Source organism: Fukomys damarensis, unplaced genomic scaffold (genome assembly GCF_012274545.1).
Source record: "Fukomys damarensis isolate Sample0158 unplaced genomic scaffold, DMR_v1.0_HiC HiC_scaffold_2, whole genome shotgun sequence".
Lineage (NCBI taxonomy): Eukaryota > Metazoa > Chordata > Mammalia > Rodentia > Bathyergidae > Fukomys > Fukomys damarensis.
In genome coordinates this window covers 32,797,483-32,811,090 of record NW_022900914.1, presented here as the reverse complement: position 1 = coordinate 32,811,090, position 13,608 = coordinate 32,797,483, and the positions used below count along the sequence as shown (strand labels likewise).

The 13,608-nt window shown below is 41.5% G+C and overlaps 1 protein-coding gene across 1 annotated transcript in view; it reads right to left on the bottom strand.

The window, feature by feature from the left end:
* Positions 1 to 13,608, bottom strand: part of Eml6 (EMAP like 6) — a 251,167-nt gene that overhangs the window by 23,613 nt on the left and 213,946 nt on the right. The window contains exons 29-30 of the mRNA XM_010615906.2: positions 1,421 to 1,435; positions 124 to 132 (exon numbers count right to left, since the gene is read on the bottom strand). Coding sequence (XP_010614208.1) covers positions 124 to 132; positions 1,421 to 1,435 — 24 coding nt within the window. The remainder of the gene's footprint in view (positions 1 to 123; positions 133 to 1,420; positions 1,436 to 13,608) is intronic.

Genomic DNA, 13,608 nt, shown 5'->3' with positions numbered 1-13,608 from the left:
CCGTCAATCACACTATAAGTCTAAGAAACCGGGGGTGGATGGAGGGACACCTGCCCCAGCTTTGGCTGCATATTCCAAATACACCAGTTACTGTTCTTGGGAGAGGCAGAGAAAAAGCATTACCTTGATCCCCTTGGAAGCAGCAAACAAAGCCAAGTAAGAAATTTAGTACAGTTTAGAGCAGCATTAGCAAGCACCTCATTCATGCACAAGCATTTTCCAAGTGAACAGACATTCCTGTGTGGCACAAACCATGCTTCCCCAGCATGCCAGCAAAGAACTAAAACAGAAATGAAAGAGTGCACCAGTCTACAAATTCAGAAAGCTCATACCCTGGCGTCTCGGGCAAACTCTGCACTAAAGCGCCTACAGAATAGGGAGAAAAAAGGGAGCCCTGTCAATGCTTCCTGCACGCTCTCTGTGCCTTTGTGCCGAGGGATGATGCTTATTTTAGAGTGTGCTCGGGAGAAAGTGCTTGTCAGAAAGAAACCGATGGCATCCTCCTGGATAGCACGGGAGCTATGCACAATGGATGCTTTGTTCCAAAATTAAGTCTGACTCATAATTTAGCCTAATAATTCTGGTGCTTCTTGGTAGGTCAGCTTGCCTTCTAGAACAGCTTGTGGGTTTTTGCATAAGGGGAAACAAGGTACTTTATTTTCTCAGGAACACTTCAATAAAAACACATTATATAATCACAAGTGATAACTGGACCAAATGGTACTAGAGTCACTAACAAAGGATGGAGAGAGAAAGCACATCTCTAGCAAACGACACCCCCGGCTGACATCATCTCTGCCAAATTGAGCAAAATCTCGAGGATGGGGCATGCCAGTTCTCACAACTAGACACTTCCTGCGCATTAATTATCACTTCCTAGGGCATCTGCTCTTTCTTCTGTTTTAGTGGGACTTTCAAATGAAATCCATGGGTTTCTTCTTTCACCTACAGACATCTCAGTGTAGGACAGAAGCAAGCTGGGGCTGTGATGAGAGCGAGCAGACGCCGGGCTACAGCGCGTTTCAGAAGGTGTCATTTGAGATTCAACATAGGGCTGTCTCCGGGTTACACACAGGATGTATAATATACGACATATTATACAGTGTAGAGTATGCACACGAGCATTCATATATACATCACGCTGTATATATACACACGAGGCAGTTCGATGCTTTTCACCTTGATTTTCAGTAAAGAAACTGAAAAGTAAAGCAATCTCAGAATGATTCTTTCTTGCTTCATAAGCATATGGTTACAGCTGCAGTGATTCAAAACCAAAGATGAAAGGAGCAAGGGCAAGAAACCTGCACTGTGGCAAATTCGGCAGATTTTAAGTATTAACTTGTGGATTCTGAGTGAACACTTGGTACTGGCTGTTTATCCAGCACCTGTGCTTTTCGAGAATGGAATAAATACTTACTTGACAATTCCCTGCCTCCAAAGGAAAGCAAGTTAAAACACAATACAAGTATTAAAGGCTTCTTTGCAAGCATCTATAAACAGTGTTTGTAACATCAGATGTGGGAGGAACTGCCAAAAATTTCAAACACAGTCAAACACTCTAGGTTTAGCATTTTTTTTAGCTGATCTAAATCCTTCCAGATTTAGATTCCATTGGAAATGTGACTCTGGAAAGCTTTGCAGAGGTGGGAAAGAGCAGAGACAAAGGGGAGACTCACTCACTTTTTAGTCTAATAGACTCTTTCTAGGTTGTTGTTCCCATCTAGCCCAGGCTGGGAAAGCCAGGAAGACAGTGGATGGAACTGGGAGCTGGCAAAGACCCAATAAGGTGAAGTGCTTCGAAGGTGGAGGGGCAGGAAGGGGTCGGAGAGGCAGAAACACAAAAGGAAGCAAGGCTCTGATGACTCAGGGCAACAAGGGGAATGAGAGCTTCCAGCAGGTAAGAATTTTAAGGAGGAAGGCGGGCAAGAGAGCAAATAAACTGGACCAGCATGAGAAAGGGTGACAGACAGGACTCAGCCCAGACAGAGCCACAGAGCAGCTCTGCCCAGGTTGAGAGGGTGAAAGCCAGGAGATACCTGTGAACCAAGTGTATGACAGTGCTTGCCTTGTTCCTGGGCACAGAGCTGGCCAAGGCTGCTGAAGACCCCCCCCATCTGTGGGTAGAATCAGCACATTGTGCCCCTGTGAAAGCAGGTGGCACCTTCTATAGATACGGCAGGACTCTGAAGGTCACTCCCTGCGGCTACCAACTTCCCAGAAGCTGGGCTGCTAACGAGAGTGCACAGACTCACTGAAAGGTGCATGGAGTGTTGATCTGACACAGGCTTACACCCCACAAAGGTGCCTGAGGCTACTCAATGCCTGAGTATTCCCTACCCCAAGGTGCTGGACTGGACAGGAAGGGGAGAAACAGAGCATACAATGGCCCTAGATGCACAGGAGTTCAGAGCCAAGGCTCTTCCTGAAGCTTTGCAATGACTTGAGTCAGCACTGTGAGAGCCAACTGGGGAGCGAGGCTGCAAGGCTCGTGGGAAACAAAGGTGCTCCAAGCAGGTTTTCTAAAGAAGAATGTGGGCGTAGAGAAGCTCGGTTCCAATTAGCCACAATGTACAATTTTGAAATTGTTTTTAGGGTTTAGTCAGACAATATGCAATGCTGAAGGTGTTCTTGGAGAAAGTACAACTTGGTTCAGACTCCAAAAATGTACCATAAAATGCTCTAAGAGTTTCCAAACGGTCTTAGGAAATCCTCCTGTCCCTGGATCCTGGTTTTAAATGCTAAGTAGAACATAATCTGGACTCCATCTTAGAATTATCCTCCAATAGGATCTACTACCCCTACCCCATGGATGGGCTTCTGGTCTCAGTGAAGCCTAACACATGCAATATTGTGTTTGTACATGTGTGGGAAAGGAGGCATATTAGACTCAGATTTTAAAAGAAGGAGCAGGGAGAGGCGAGAGAGAGGACAGCAAAGACGGAGGGAGAGAGAAGATATTAAGATATGTAGGATAAATCTCGGTTTAAAGAAAGTCTCCAAAGCCAGAGAAGCTACCTGTTATTGAAAGAAAAGGAACTGGATTCTGTTAGTGTATTCCTATGCCTTCCAGAACCATCTATAGTGCTTCTCAGTATGGGAGTTAATGGGGAAGAGTCAGACAGGAGAACCATGGGATGTCCTGAAAAAAGACTGCCAAATCGAATATGCTCTTGACTGAAGCTTATGGCAAAGTTTTAGGTTGTTGTTTTGTTCTTTGTTTTTTTAAATTGTGAAATCTGTCTCAGAGTTGGACATTTTAGGTGAATATAAAATTATTTGCATGCAGCCGGGCGTAGCGGCGCACGCCTATAATCCCAGCACTCGGGAGGCTGAGGCAAGAGGATCACTGTGAGTTCGAGACCAGCCTGGACTACATAGTGAGTTCCAGGTCAGTCTCAACTACATAGTGAGACCCTGTCTCAAACAAACAAACAAACAAACAAATTATTTGGATGAAAGAAGGGATAAAGGATGAAATGGAGGCAACTAAGAGTAAAGAGGGACAGATTATTGAAAAGACCATTACAATAAGCCAATGTAAAGATGAGGAATGTGACTACAACAGCAGTTGAAAAAAACAAGTGAATGCAGTATTTGAAGGAATATTGGTGAAGTAGGCATCACCACACTTTATAACAGACTGGCTTTAGGGGATGAAGTAGAAAAAGTAGCCCAAGAAGAATTCCACTTTTCTACCTTAGGCATCTGGGCTGATCATGGGACCACTGAGAGAGACCAGAAAAGAGGGTTTATGAGAGAAGATGACGATTTCACTTCTGTCATGTCCAGTTTGGGACATCTGCCAGATGGTCTACCACTTGGAACTTCAGCTGAAACATGGGTATTAGAGATAAGACCCTGGGAAGCACCTGCAGCCAGATGAGACATATGCAATTAATCAGGGAGAGGGTACAGGGTAAAGGGAAAACCAGCCAAAGGTGAAATCCCGAGGACCAACAGTACTGAAGAGCTGGAAGAGAAAGAAAAGGAAGAACACTGGGGAGGGAGAGAGATAAGGAAAGCTAGGAGAGGGTGCTTCAAAAGGTAAAGGGTAATATGTGTCCATAACTGCACTGTCCAACGTGATAGCCACTGCCACACATGACTATTGAGCACTTGAACTGAGCTACTCCAAATTGAGGTGCACTATAACTATATAAGACACACATCAGATTTTAAAGAGCTAGTAAAATAATTTTTAAGAAGAATGTAAAATAGGGCCGAGGATTTAGCTCAGTGGTTCTGCCACCTGACTCGCGAGCACAAGGTCCTGAGTTGGATCCCCAGTACAAAAAAAAAAAAAAGAAAAATAACTCATTTTATACTGATTGTAGGTTATGTTTAATATATTGAGTCAAATAAAATATATTCTAAAAATGAATCTTACCATCTCTTAACCTTTTTAATATGGCTTCTAGAAAAGCCCACATATGGCTTGTGCTATATTTCTTTTGTACAAGTTTTTCCCTTTAGCAAGACAAAAATAGAAGAAATTTGAGTGGACTGGTGCAAGTATCCAAGTCATCAGAATGGCAGGGCCAGAAAAGATGGAAGAGGACTGAGAATAAAAACTTTGTGATGCTAGGATGAGAAGGTTTGGGGTAGGGGTATGGATGTAAATGCACAAGAGCAAAGGATCTGTTTTTTCTGAAGGGAGTTGGATGGCAATGGAAGAGACAAATGTGTTTCCTGGCTGAGAGCATGGATCGGCTAAGAGAAGACGAGGGCCAGGGATAGGGCCTGAGGTCTCAGCATTAGCGCAGGGGCAGCCTTGAATGGGAGAAGAGACATCTTTCTTCTGTGAAGGAATGAGGTGAATGGTTTCTGTAGGTGGAGGACGGGAAGGAAGATAGAGGCAGAACTATCAAGATGGAGTTCATGCGTAACACCTTTACTTTTTAAAATGAAGGAGGGAAGAAAGGCCATCTGCATTGACTCATGGTTTTCGAGTTAGAAAAGTGGAGAGTAGGTTGTAGGAGAATTCAGAGGTTAAGGACCAAGAGGATAGGGAGAGTGGTATTTAGGCCAAAAAAGTCAGGAGGGGTCTGGTGAACTTGTAAAAAATGGAAGAGTCTAGGAATTGGATGTCTTCTGGAGGGTAAAAGTCAGGTATACTGGGAATGAGAAAACAAGAGGAGACATGAGTTATAGAAGAGAGTACAGCAGTTCTGGGGAACGATGTAACCACGGCAGGGGAGGAACTGTGGTTGACCAGCTAAACATTAACTGAGTGTCTCAGACCCAGGAAGTCGATAAATGATAGGTACAGGGAGGGGCAGGAGATGGCAGAGAGGACATGAACTTCAGAGGAGTGGGCAGGGCAGGTCAAAGTCATGCCAATACTATAAAGACAGCTATGACAGCATTCTGAAACTCTACACTGTAGAGTCCACTAACGTCATTCCGGGGGGCACCAACTGTGTATACCCTAACAATCACTTCTGCAAATACATCTTTATTTATCATGTTTTGACTTCACACCAATACTGTATTTCCCTGAAAATAAGACTTAACCAGAAAATAAGCCTTAGCATAATTTTTCAGGATGCTTATAGTACAAGCCCTGCCCCCCAAATAAATCCCAGTTAAGATCTTTAGCCAGACAGATGCATTTAGTATGTCTATTGCAACTCACACCAGATATATTGGATTATAAATACTATTAATATATAATTAAATATAAATATTCAGATTAATATTTAAAATAATGTAAATTATAATTAAGTATTTATAAACACCCAAGTGGGCATCTTTTGGTAAAGGTCAATACCTATGTAAACAGATGAACTACAGACTTACTGCTGAATGAGCAGAGCACAGACACAAGGCACGAATATCATGTACACTTGATAACAAAATAACAGAGCTGGGTCTAACAGGATTCTTCATAATTCAATACATTGTGTGTTGTGACAGATGTACTTAATACACTCCTGTGAAACAAAGAAATGTTTCTTGAATCTTGGTGCCTGCAATATTTCGTCACTTTTGAGGGGGCAATAATCCTTGACTGTCATCATTTATGTTGCCACTCCAATTAATACTCAATTTAAGGGAAACTTTGTGAAGCCCAGCCAGCAAGAGGTTGTGACTTGGATGAAGAACTCAAGGGGTAAAATCCCCGACAGCTGCGTTGCCAATGCACTGTGTGCAGGCTCCATGGATGAGAAGTGCTCATGGAAGGCTGGCTCTCTTGCTGGACATGAGATTAGGGATAATGGTTCTACAGAAAGTGGAGTGCCAAGAAATTCAGGTCAGAATTCAGGGTTTTTGAGAGTTATGACAATGTTCCAGAAGAAGATGACATAGCTTTATTTGTACAAATGTAGATTGTTGTATATGAATAAATGTAGGTGGTTGTACATAAAAAAAATAAGACATTCCCTGAAAGTAAGCCCTATTACAACTTTTGGGGCAAAAATTAATGTAAGAACCAGTCTTATTTTCAGCGAAGTATAGTAGAAATGTCTCTGTTATCATCCACTTATTCCAAATGGAGTAAGTATCTGAGAGATGTTCAGAGACTTGATTAAAATAATCAGACCCAACCCCGCCACACTGTTCTAATGGGCACTCTTTTGAAAGAAAAGTACTTATCTATGTTTGGTGCATTTTAAAAATCTCATTTGTGAGGTTTGATTCAAATGATTACACTATAGGAGTGTGACTACCTAGGTACATTAATCTTTTGAAAAATATCATTTTCTAGCACTTTGCATCTAGATTTTCATGTCCTGGTACACTCTTTGTGTAAAAAGTAAACAAACAATTCTATAATGAATGGCAGTCTTAATTCCTAAAATAATCTGGAAAAGCAGTGATTTCTGTATAACAACCAACACAGAAAACCAAGGGGTTGGTTTGAATAAGAAAAATCATTTCTGAAAATATCATTAAATTAACTTTAAACAGAAATCAGCTAACTATTCAGGTTTTAGTAGAGTTACCCAGCTAAACATGGGCCTTAGAAATGATTTATTTTGGCATTTCAGAGTTTAACAGATGCTGTTATTTCAGTTCCGCCCACCTTCACTGAAAAAAATAAAAGAATTCCATCACAGTAACTGAGTGCCGAGCTCTGGCAGAATTAAGTGGTGGGGTGAGGAAGGGGAATTTGGCCCAGAAAAGTGGGGAAGGGTCTGGCCCTGTCTGTCCTGCACAGGTGCAGTCCCTCTCCTGTGGTGAGGGCTGAGCTTAGCTTTTATGCAACACATAAGCGATTACAGGGCTATGTGCTCACACTTAGGCTTTTGAAAAATCAATCTATCCGCAGGGGGATGGAAACTTAGAATTAAAGGTTCTTTCCTGTTTGTTGGACCAAGCTTCAAGACAGCCTTTAGCAGGGTTGATAGGCCTCAGTATATTAAAATTTGCCAATGCCTGTTTAACAGGACTATCAGTTCTTACCAACTCTAACCCTTCAAGTTTACAAAGAAGCTATTGATTGAGAATGACAAAAGGTGTCTCTCAGGGCCCCAGAGCCCAGGAAAATAGTGGGAGAGCAGGCTGTGGACATGACCATGGAGGGGAGCGCTCTCTGCTCGCTCCATCTGCTCAACAAGCCAGAGATTCCCACAGCTACTGATTAAATGAACCCTTTTTTTCCTCCAAATTGGGGGCAGGTTTTCCCAGAAGATTTCAGTCTCCAAACAAAGCTTAAAAGTTTAGAAAAAACTGGGATTGCCTATATATGGTGGTTTAACTTGAGGAAATCTGTCTAAATCTTCCATTTTTCAACACTGTCACTGTATGAGCATGTCCTTTGATTCATTATAAATCTGATGACAAAGAAGCTTCGTATGTAAAATAAACGTGATAGCTTCAGGTTCTTTTTCTTGGAGTTAAATAGATTTAAACAAAACAACACTTTAATTCTTAATAGAAAGGTGGTATGTACCCTAAAACAAAACAACAGTAACAAAAATTTAACCAAGAGAGTCCCACCGCCAGTCCCAGTCCAGACATCCTCAGATTCTACATGGGCCACGCTATTTCTCACAGACAAGAACACCCAGAGGTGCTAATAAAGTGAAGGAAAATATGATCTCTGGCAAGGAATGAATTTACGGAGCATTCTCAAGACAGATTCATTTGCTTAACTCTTAAGAGAAGCAGGTTAAGTAAATTCTTCTATTCATTCACCTCTTCATTCAATCTTTGTTTACTGTGTCCTACTTGCAGGCCATTGTGTTAGGCACATGGTAGCACTGTGACAGACCGTCAGGGAGCCGGGAGTCTTACAGGCAAAGTTTACAATCTGGTGGAGTTCACAGTACCCTGATGTCATGATCCTAAAGTAGGAGATTAGGGCTGGGGCAAATCCATTCAACCAAGTGGGGGTCATGGTTTAAGGGTCCTGAGGCCCAGGGCGCATGCGCAGAACACAGACTCTGGGTAGACCGCGGCTCCAGAACACTGTGGGACCAATCAGAAAAGCTCCACCTTCAATTCCTCATTTACATCTGGCGCAAAACCAAGTGAGCCTTGGAGAGGACAGTTTAAGTCTGCGGCCAGGCCAAGTGAGTCTATAATAACAAGACAACCATCCCAAATGCCGTATTTGCATGAGGGAGAAACAATCTAGGAATTCCAGATACAAGAGCCTGACCATGATCCTCAGGGCCACTGGGAGCCTTTTCTCTGGTCTGCTCTCACTCCGCAGAATGTAGGTCTTTTCACTTTCAGCAAATTTAAATCCTCATCGCCTTTTCTGTGTGCCTTGTCTAATTCTTTGTTCAGGATACCGGGACCCCAAAGCTGGTACCAGGCCCATAATTAAGAAATAAAGAATTAAAGCAGTCTATTACTTTGGGACTGAAACAAACAAAACAGGATCACCAAACCTTTTTGTAACTAGCACTGCAAAATGAAATTTTTAAAACTACATTTTTTTCTTTTGGAGATAAGCAACGTTTACCAAACTCCTCCTGCTAAGCACAGAACCAGCATCCCCCGCATCTCAGCCCAAAAGAAGTGGCCAAATAGGCAGATGCCAGCCCCAGGAGGCCAGAGCCTGGTTCCTTTTCCACAAGGAGGAAGGGGAGGATGGGCTGAATGGCTGAAGCGGTAGTGTGGGGATCTACATCGTCCCTCTGTTCCTCCTCCCTTCTGCTCCTTACCAGAGTGCGTGTGACAGAGTTCACTTTAATATCCTGTCAGGTTTGAATAAATTCCTTTTCCTTTATCCAACTTATATAGCCACCTTTGATTAGGTCAGCAGCAAGCCAATGAACCTGAGCACAAAAACTGCAAGCCCAGTAACACGGTAACATGTCTTTATAAACCTATGGCACACAGTTTTATTTACAGGAGTTCATTTTGGCTTATGGTTCAAATTAACTTAGAAGGAATATGAGGTAAATTTTAGGATATTTATTACCCATAGGCCCAGTATAAGGAAATATTTAGAAAACTTAACTGCCAGGGTGGAATTCTGAGGTCAATTGGAGCTGGTTCCTGCCATTTAACAGTTACTACTACTTTAAAAGGCTGAGTCTGCTTCTTGTTTTCGTTTGGTAAAAAGTTTCTTAGTTTGCTAAGGAACATATGTTAAAGGCGAGTGAATATGTACCAGAAAGACTAAAATATTAATGTAAGAGAATATTCACAGATCTCTCTATAATCCCTTGCTAAGAATACTTCTGGCACTGCCACTTTTCCTTATGCAGCAGCTGAGATATGTGTGAGGTAGGATAGAAGAAAGTTAAGTAAAAATTAGAAGACGAGGAAAATTTTAATTTTAAAATTATATTTCTAAGAAAAAAATGGCAGCTCCAAGACACAGAATTTATTCAAGGTTTTTTTTTTTCTTTTTTTTTTCCTTCCAGGAAAATATTCTTAGATCCTCCAAGACTGAGCTCTGGGCTTGCACCTTTTACCTTATAATCTGTGTTCCCTCCTACCAACACCCATGCCCTGGGAGTGTGCTATTAAGAGGACAGCGTATCTCAGCTTCAAACACATATATAGTTTGCATTCTAACACAGCCCACAAGATAGGTGGAGCGACAGATACTAGGAATTCACATCCTACATAATCCAGCTTAGGGAAACCCCAAATTCACATAAAACCCTCTATTTTGAGTGTATACTTTTAAAATTCTGCCTAGTAAACCTCTATATGCCTCTTACTGATACAACCTGGAAATTCACTTTCTGTGACAGAGGGAGCGAACCTGCAACCTGCCCTACCAGGTGGTGAGTCAAGGTTTCCCATCTCTGCCTGAGGGAACCTCCTTGGACCTTTTCTGGTGACAGAGAGAGAAACAGCTGCCTTTGTAGCAGAAGGCAGTTTGTGAGTGAAACTGTTTCTTCCATGGAGGACTGGACAGGGATGCATTTAGGACTCTCTCCAGTACAAGTCTGGGGTAACTCACACTCCACTAGACGGAGGTGACTATTTCTACTTAAAGTTGTCAGCCCTGTTGTTGCTGGGGAGGGAAAGAGGGTAAGAAGAGAAATGTCAGAGCCCCAAAAGGGGCACAGGAGGAGAGAGAACAATTACCCTTCAGAACCCTCATTTGTCCACAGTTAGAGGTTACTGAAAGATGAGACACTGATAGCTGGGATCACCCAATGTATGTACTTGGCAGGGCCACTTGTGCCTGGGAATTGAGTCCCTATGTATGGGGAGTTGGAGGTGCTATTCATCCACCTCCATGGAGAGAAGCATACAGTACATGACTGAGAAAAAGGAGTTGCCTGAACCCCTAGATCTGCCCTAAATGCCCATTGTCACACATTCTCTGCTAATCGAAGGGAACAGTTACTTGCAGGGCCACTGACATGCACGCTAGAGGTAAGGGGATTTTGGCTTCTGGCCATTGTTTGGAATTACGTGAAGGCAGAAGCCAGATGGAATGCCAGGGGTGCCAACTGCTTAGTGGCAGGAATTTCTACGCTAGATTTCTAAATTTTAAAGAGGTCAAGAAGGTCTCAGACTTTGCCATCTAATTCAAAGGTACCAATGATGGGAAATGAACCTAAATCTTGGTAAAGTGTTAAGAAGTCAATTCATCCATTTAGTAAATATTTACTGAATGATACCATGTAGAAATTCTGCTTTTACAGAGTTCTTCTCTGGTAGCAGAAAAGGTAAAAAAAATCTCACACAGCCAGAAGCCTGGGCCTGCTGAGGTTTGCTTCTGGTAAAGCAGAAGTTGGTTTCTCAAATCTCATGGTAGACAAGTTGAAGTGTGTTAGAATTTCTTTTCAGTACTTATCCCTCCTGAGGTGGTAGGCATGCAGTGAAACTCTCCTGAACATTTCAGTGTGTGTTTTGGGAGGAGTTACAGGGTAGAAGGGTATAGAATGAAATCTCTGGAAAATAGCAAAGAAACATTTTGTACTTGGAAAAATCTGGAAAAGCATAGCTATAAATCTCATTGAGGCATTCTGGGGACTTCAGAAGCCCCAACAGAGCTTGAGGAAATACTTACCAGTCCTATAGGTAACCATATCTATAACTAAAGAAAACTACATTCTAAAACTAAAGAAAATTTACAATTTCTAATTTTGTATGGCCACTTTGCCTTTGTTGACGTCACTGTCCCATTATTGGGACTTAGCAGATTGATTTCAGAAGTAGGATTAATGCACAAGATATCCTCAAGCCTCTGCCAGAAGGCAGCCAGCCACTCTCAAGGTAAACACTGGGTTTTGTTGAAGTTTCAGATGTAAGCAGAAATCCAAGGGAAGATGAGTTTGGCTTTTAGTCTCACTGAGCCAGCTCTCCTGATAATAGTCAGAGATTCTGAACTAAAAAGGGGGAATCAAAAGATGCCACAGGCTTCATATGTTGGAGAGGTAATAGTAACAAAGATGATATAAAACTGTCATCAACTGACTTTTGCTTTAAAACATGGCCCAGATGAAGATTAAGTTTAAAAAATTAACTTGAGAATCTTTACTTTAAAATCAATGTGTAAATACCAAATAGTTTCTCTGGTGTGAAACTATAATTTATGTTGGAGAGGTAATAGTAACAAAGATGATATAAAACTGTCATCAACTGACTTTTGCTTTAAAACATGGCCCAGATGAAGATTAAGTTTAAAAAATTAACTTGAGAATCTTTACTTTAAAATCAATGTGTAAATACCAAATAGTTTCTCTGGTGTGAAAAACTATAATAGTACACAAGATCCTAATGAGATAATTAACAATGTGAAATAGGAAGAAAAGGGCTAAAGGTGTAGGGAAAGTGGGAAGGGAAGGGGAAAGGAAATAAGGGAAAAGAAAAAATATGGGAAAATGAAAAAATGGAAATAAAGTATTTGTACATGGGGAGGGGAGGAGGGGGTGAAGGGAGGGCAGGGGTAAGGGGAAAAAATGAGAACCAAGACCTGTCATGTAAAGGTACAAGATCCCAAAAATGAATGTAACTGTACTGTATACCTAGAATGTACCAATGAACTCAATAAAAAGAAAAAAAATAAATAAAATCAATGTACTAGTTCCCCTTTTAAGTAGCCAGACCTTGGAATTCCATCCTCAGAAAAAAATAAATATTAAAGATGATGTTCCAAGAAAAATATTTTTTAAAATGACTTTTCAATTTTATTAGGGACCCTATCCCTAAAAATAGTATTTAATACACAAAATTTGAGTGGTAAAGTGTACAAAAACATTGTTTCTTAAGGTTTCTTTTTAGAAAACAAAAATGTCTGTGTATATAATATAGACAGCTAAATGAGGTAAAGACTGCTAAGCAGTTAGAAAGGAACCATGCCCAAGGTAGGGTCAGAGCAGAGAGGAGGGAAACCAGGTCTGCGGTCAAGGCCTTTGTTGACAGAAACTAGTCCCCAAGATGGAAACATGATGCTGAGGCCTACAAGCCTCCCCAGAGATAAACAGCTGAAAGCTGTACTGTTAACTACACCACTTGGTCCAATAAGTCTAAACAATGTAATGAACATGTAGAAAGATGACCAGAACACTCTGACCCTCACTCCTACCCCTTCCAGAAATGCCTTTGTTCCTTTCCATACTGTGTAGCCTGGCTATGTACCTTATTTTTCTGTTAGATCAATATTAGCTAAGTGATTGCACTTGTAATCCTACAGGATGGTTCTAGTTTGAACCAAGGTAATCTGTGATGTGAGTTTACTGTATGAATCCACTAGACAAAAAGCCTCAGCAGCAACCCACTGTGGGGGCCTCTCCTACCTCTCAGATGCTTTTGCTTAATAAAAATTCCTACTCTTAACCTTCTCTGTCCTCGATCCCATTCTTCAGCATCCTGCGACACAACACCTGAGACACATCTAACACACTGGTAGTTGCTTCCTTGTAACAATATTACCTATCCACCCCAAAACAGATGGATATCTAGGCTAAATATGGCTGATAAACTGTGGCTGAAATGGTAATCTTCAATTTCTATAGTTAATTGTAATTTATAAGCGACATTCGACTGAGACAATTCAAGTGCTAAAAATTAATTTTCCTACTTATTTTTATTTTAGGGAGACAAGAGCTTTTCAAGTCTGTAATAAAGAAAGGCTAACAGCAGAGCCCAAGGCCTTTCTGAGAAAGAGAAGATTCACTTTACGGTTAGAACTGGATTTTGACTTGTGCCTGTAAGTTATGCAGCTTCTGAGGTAAG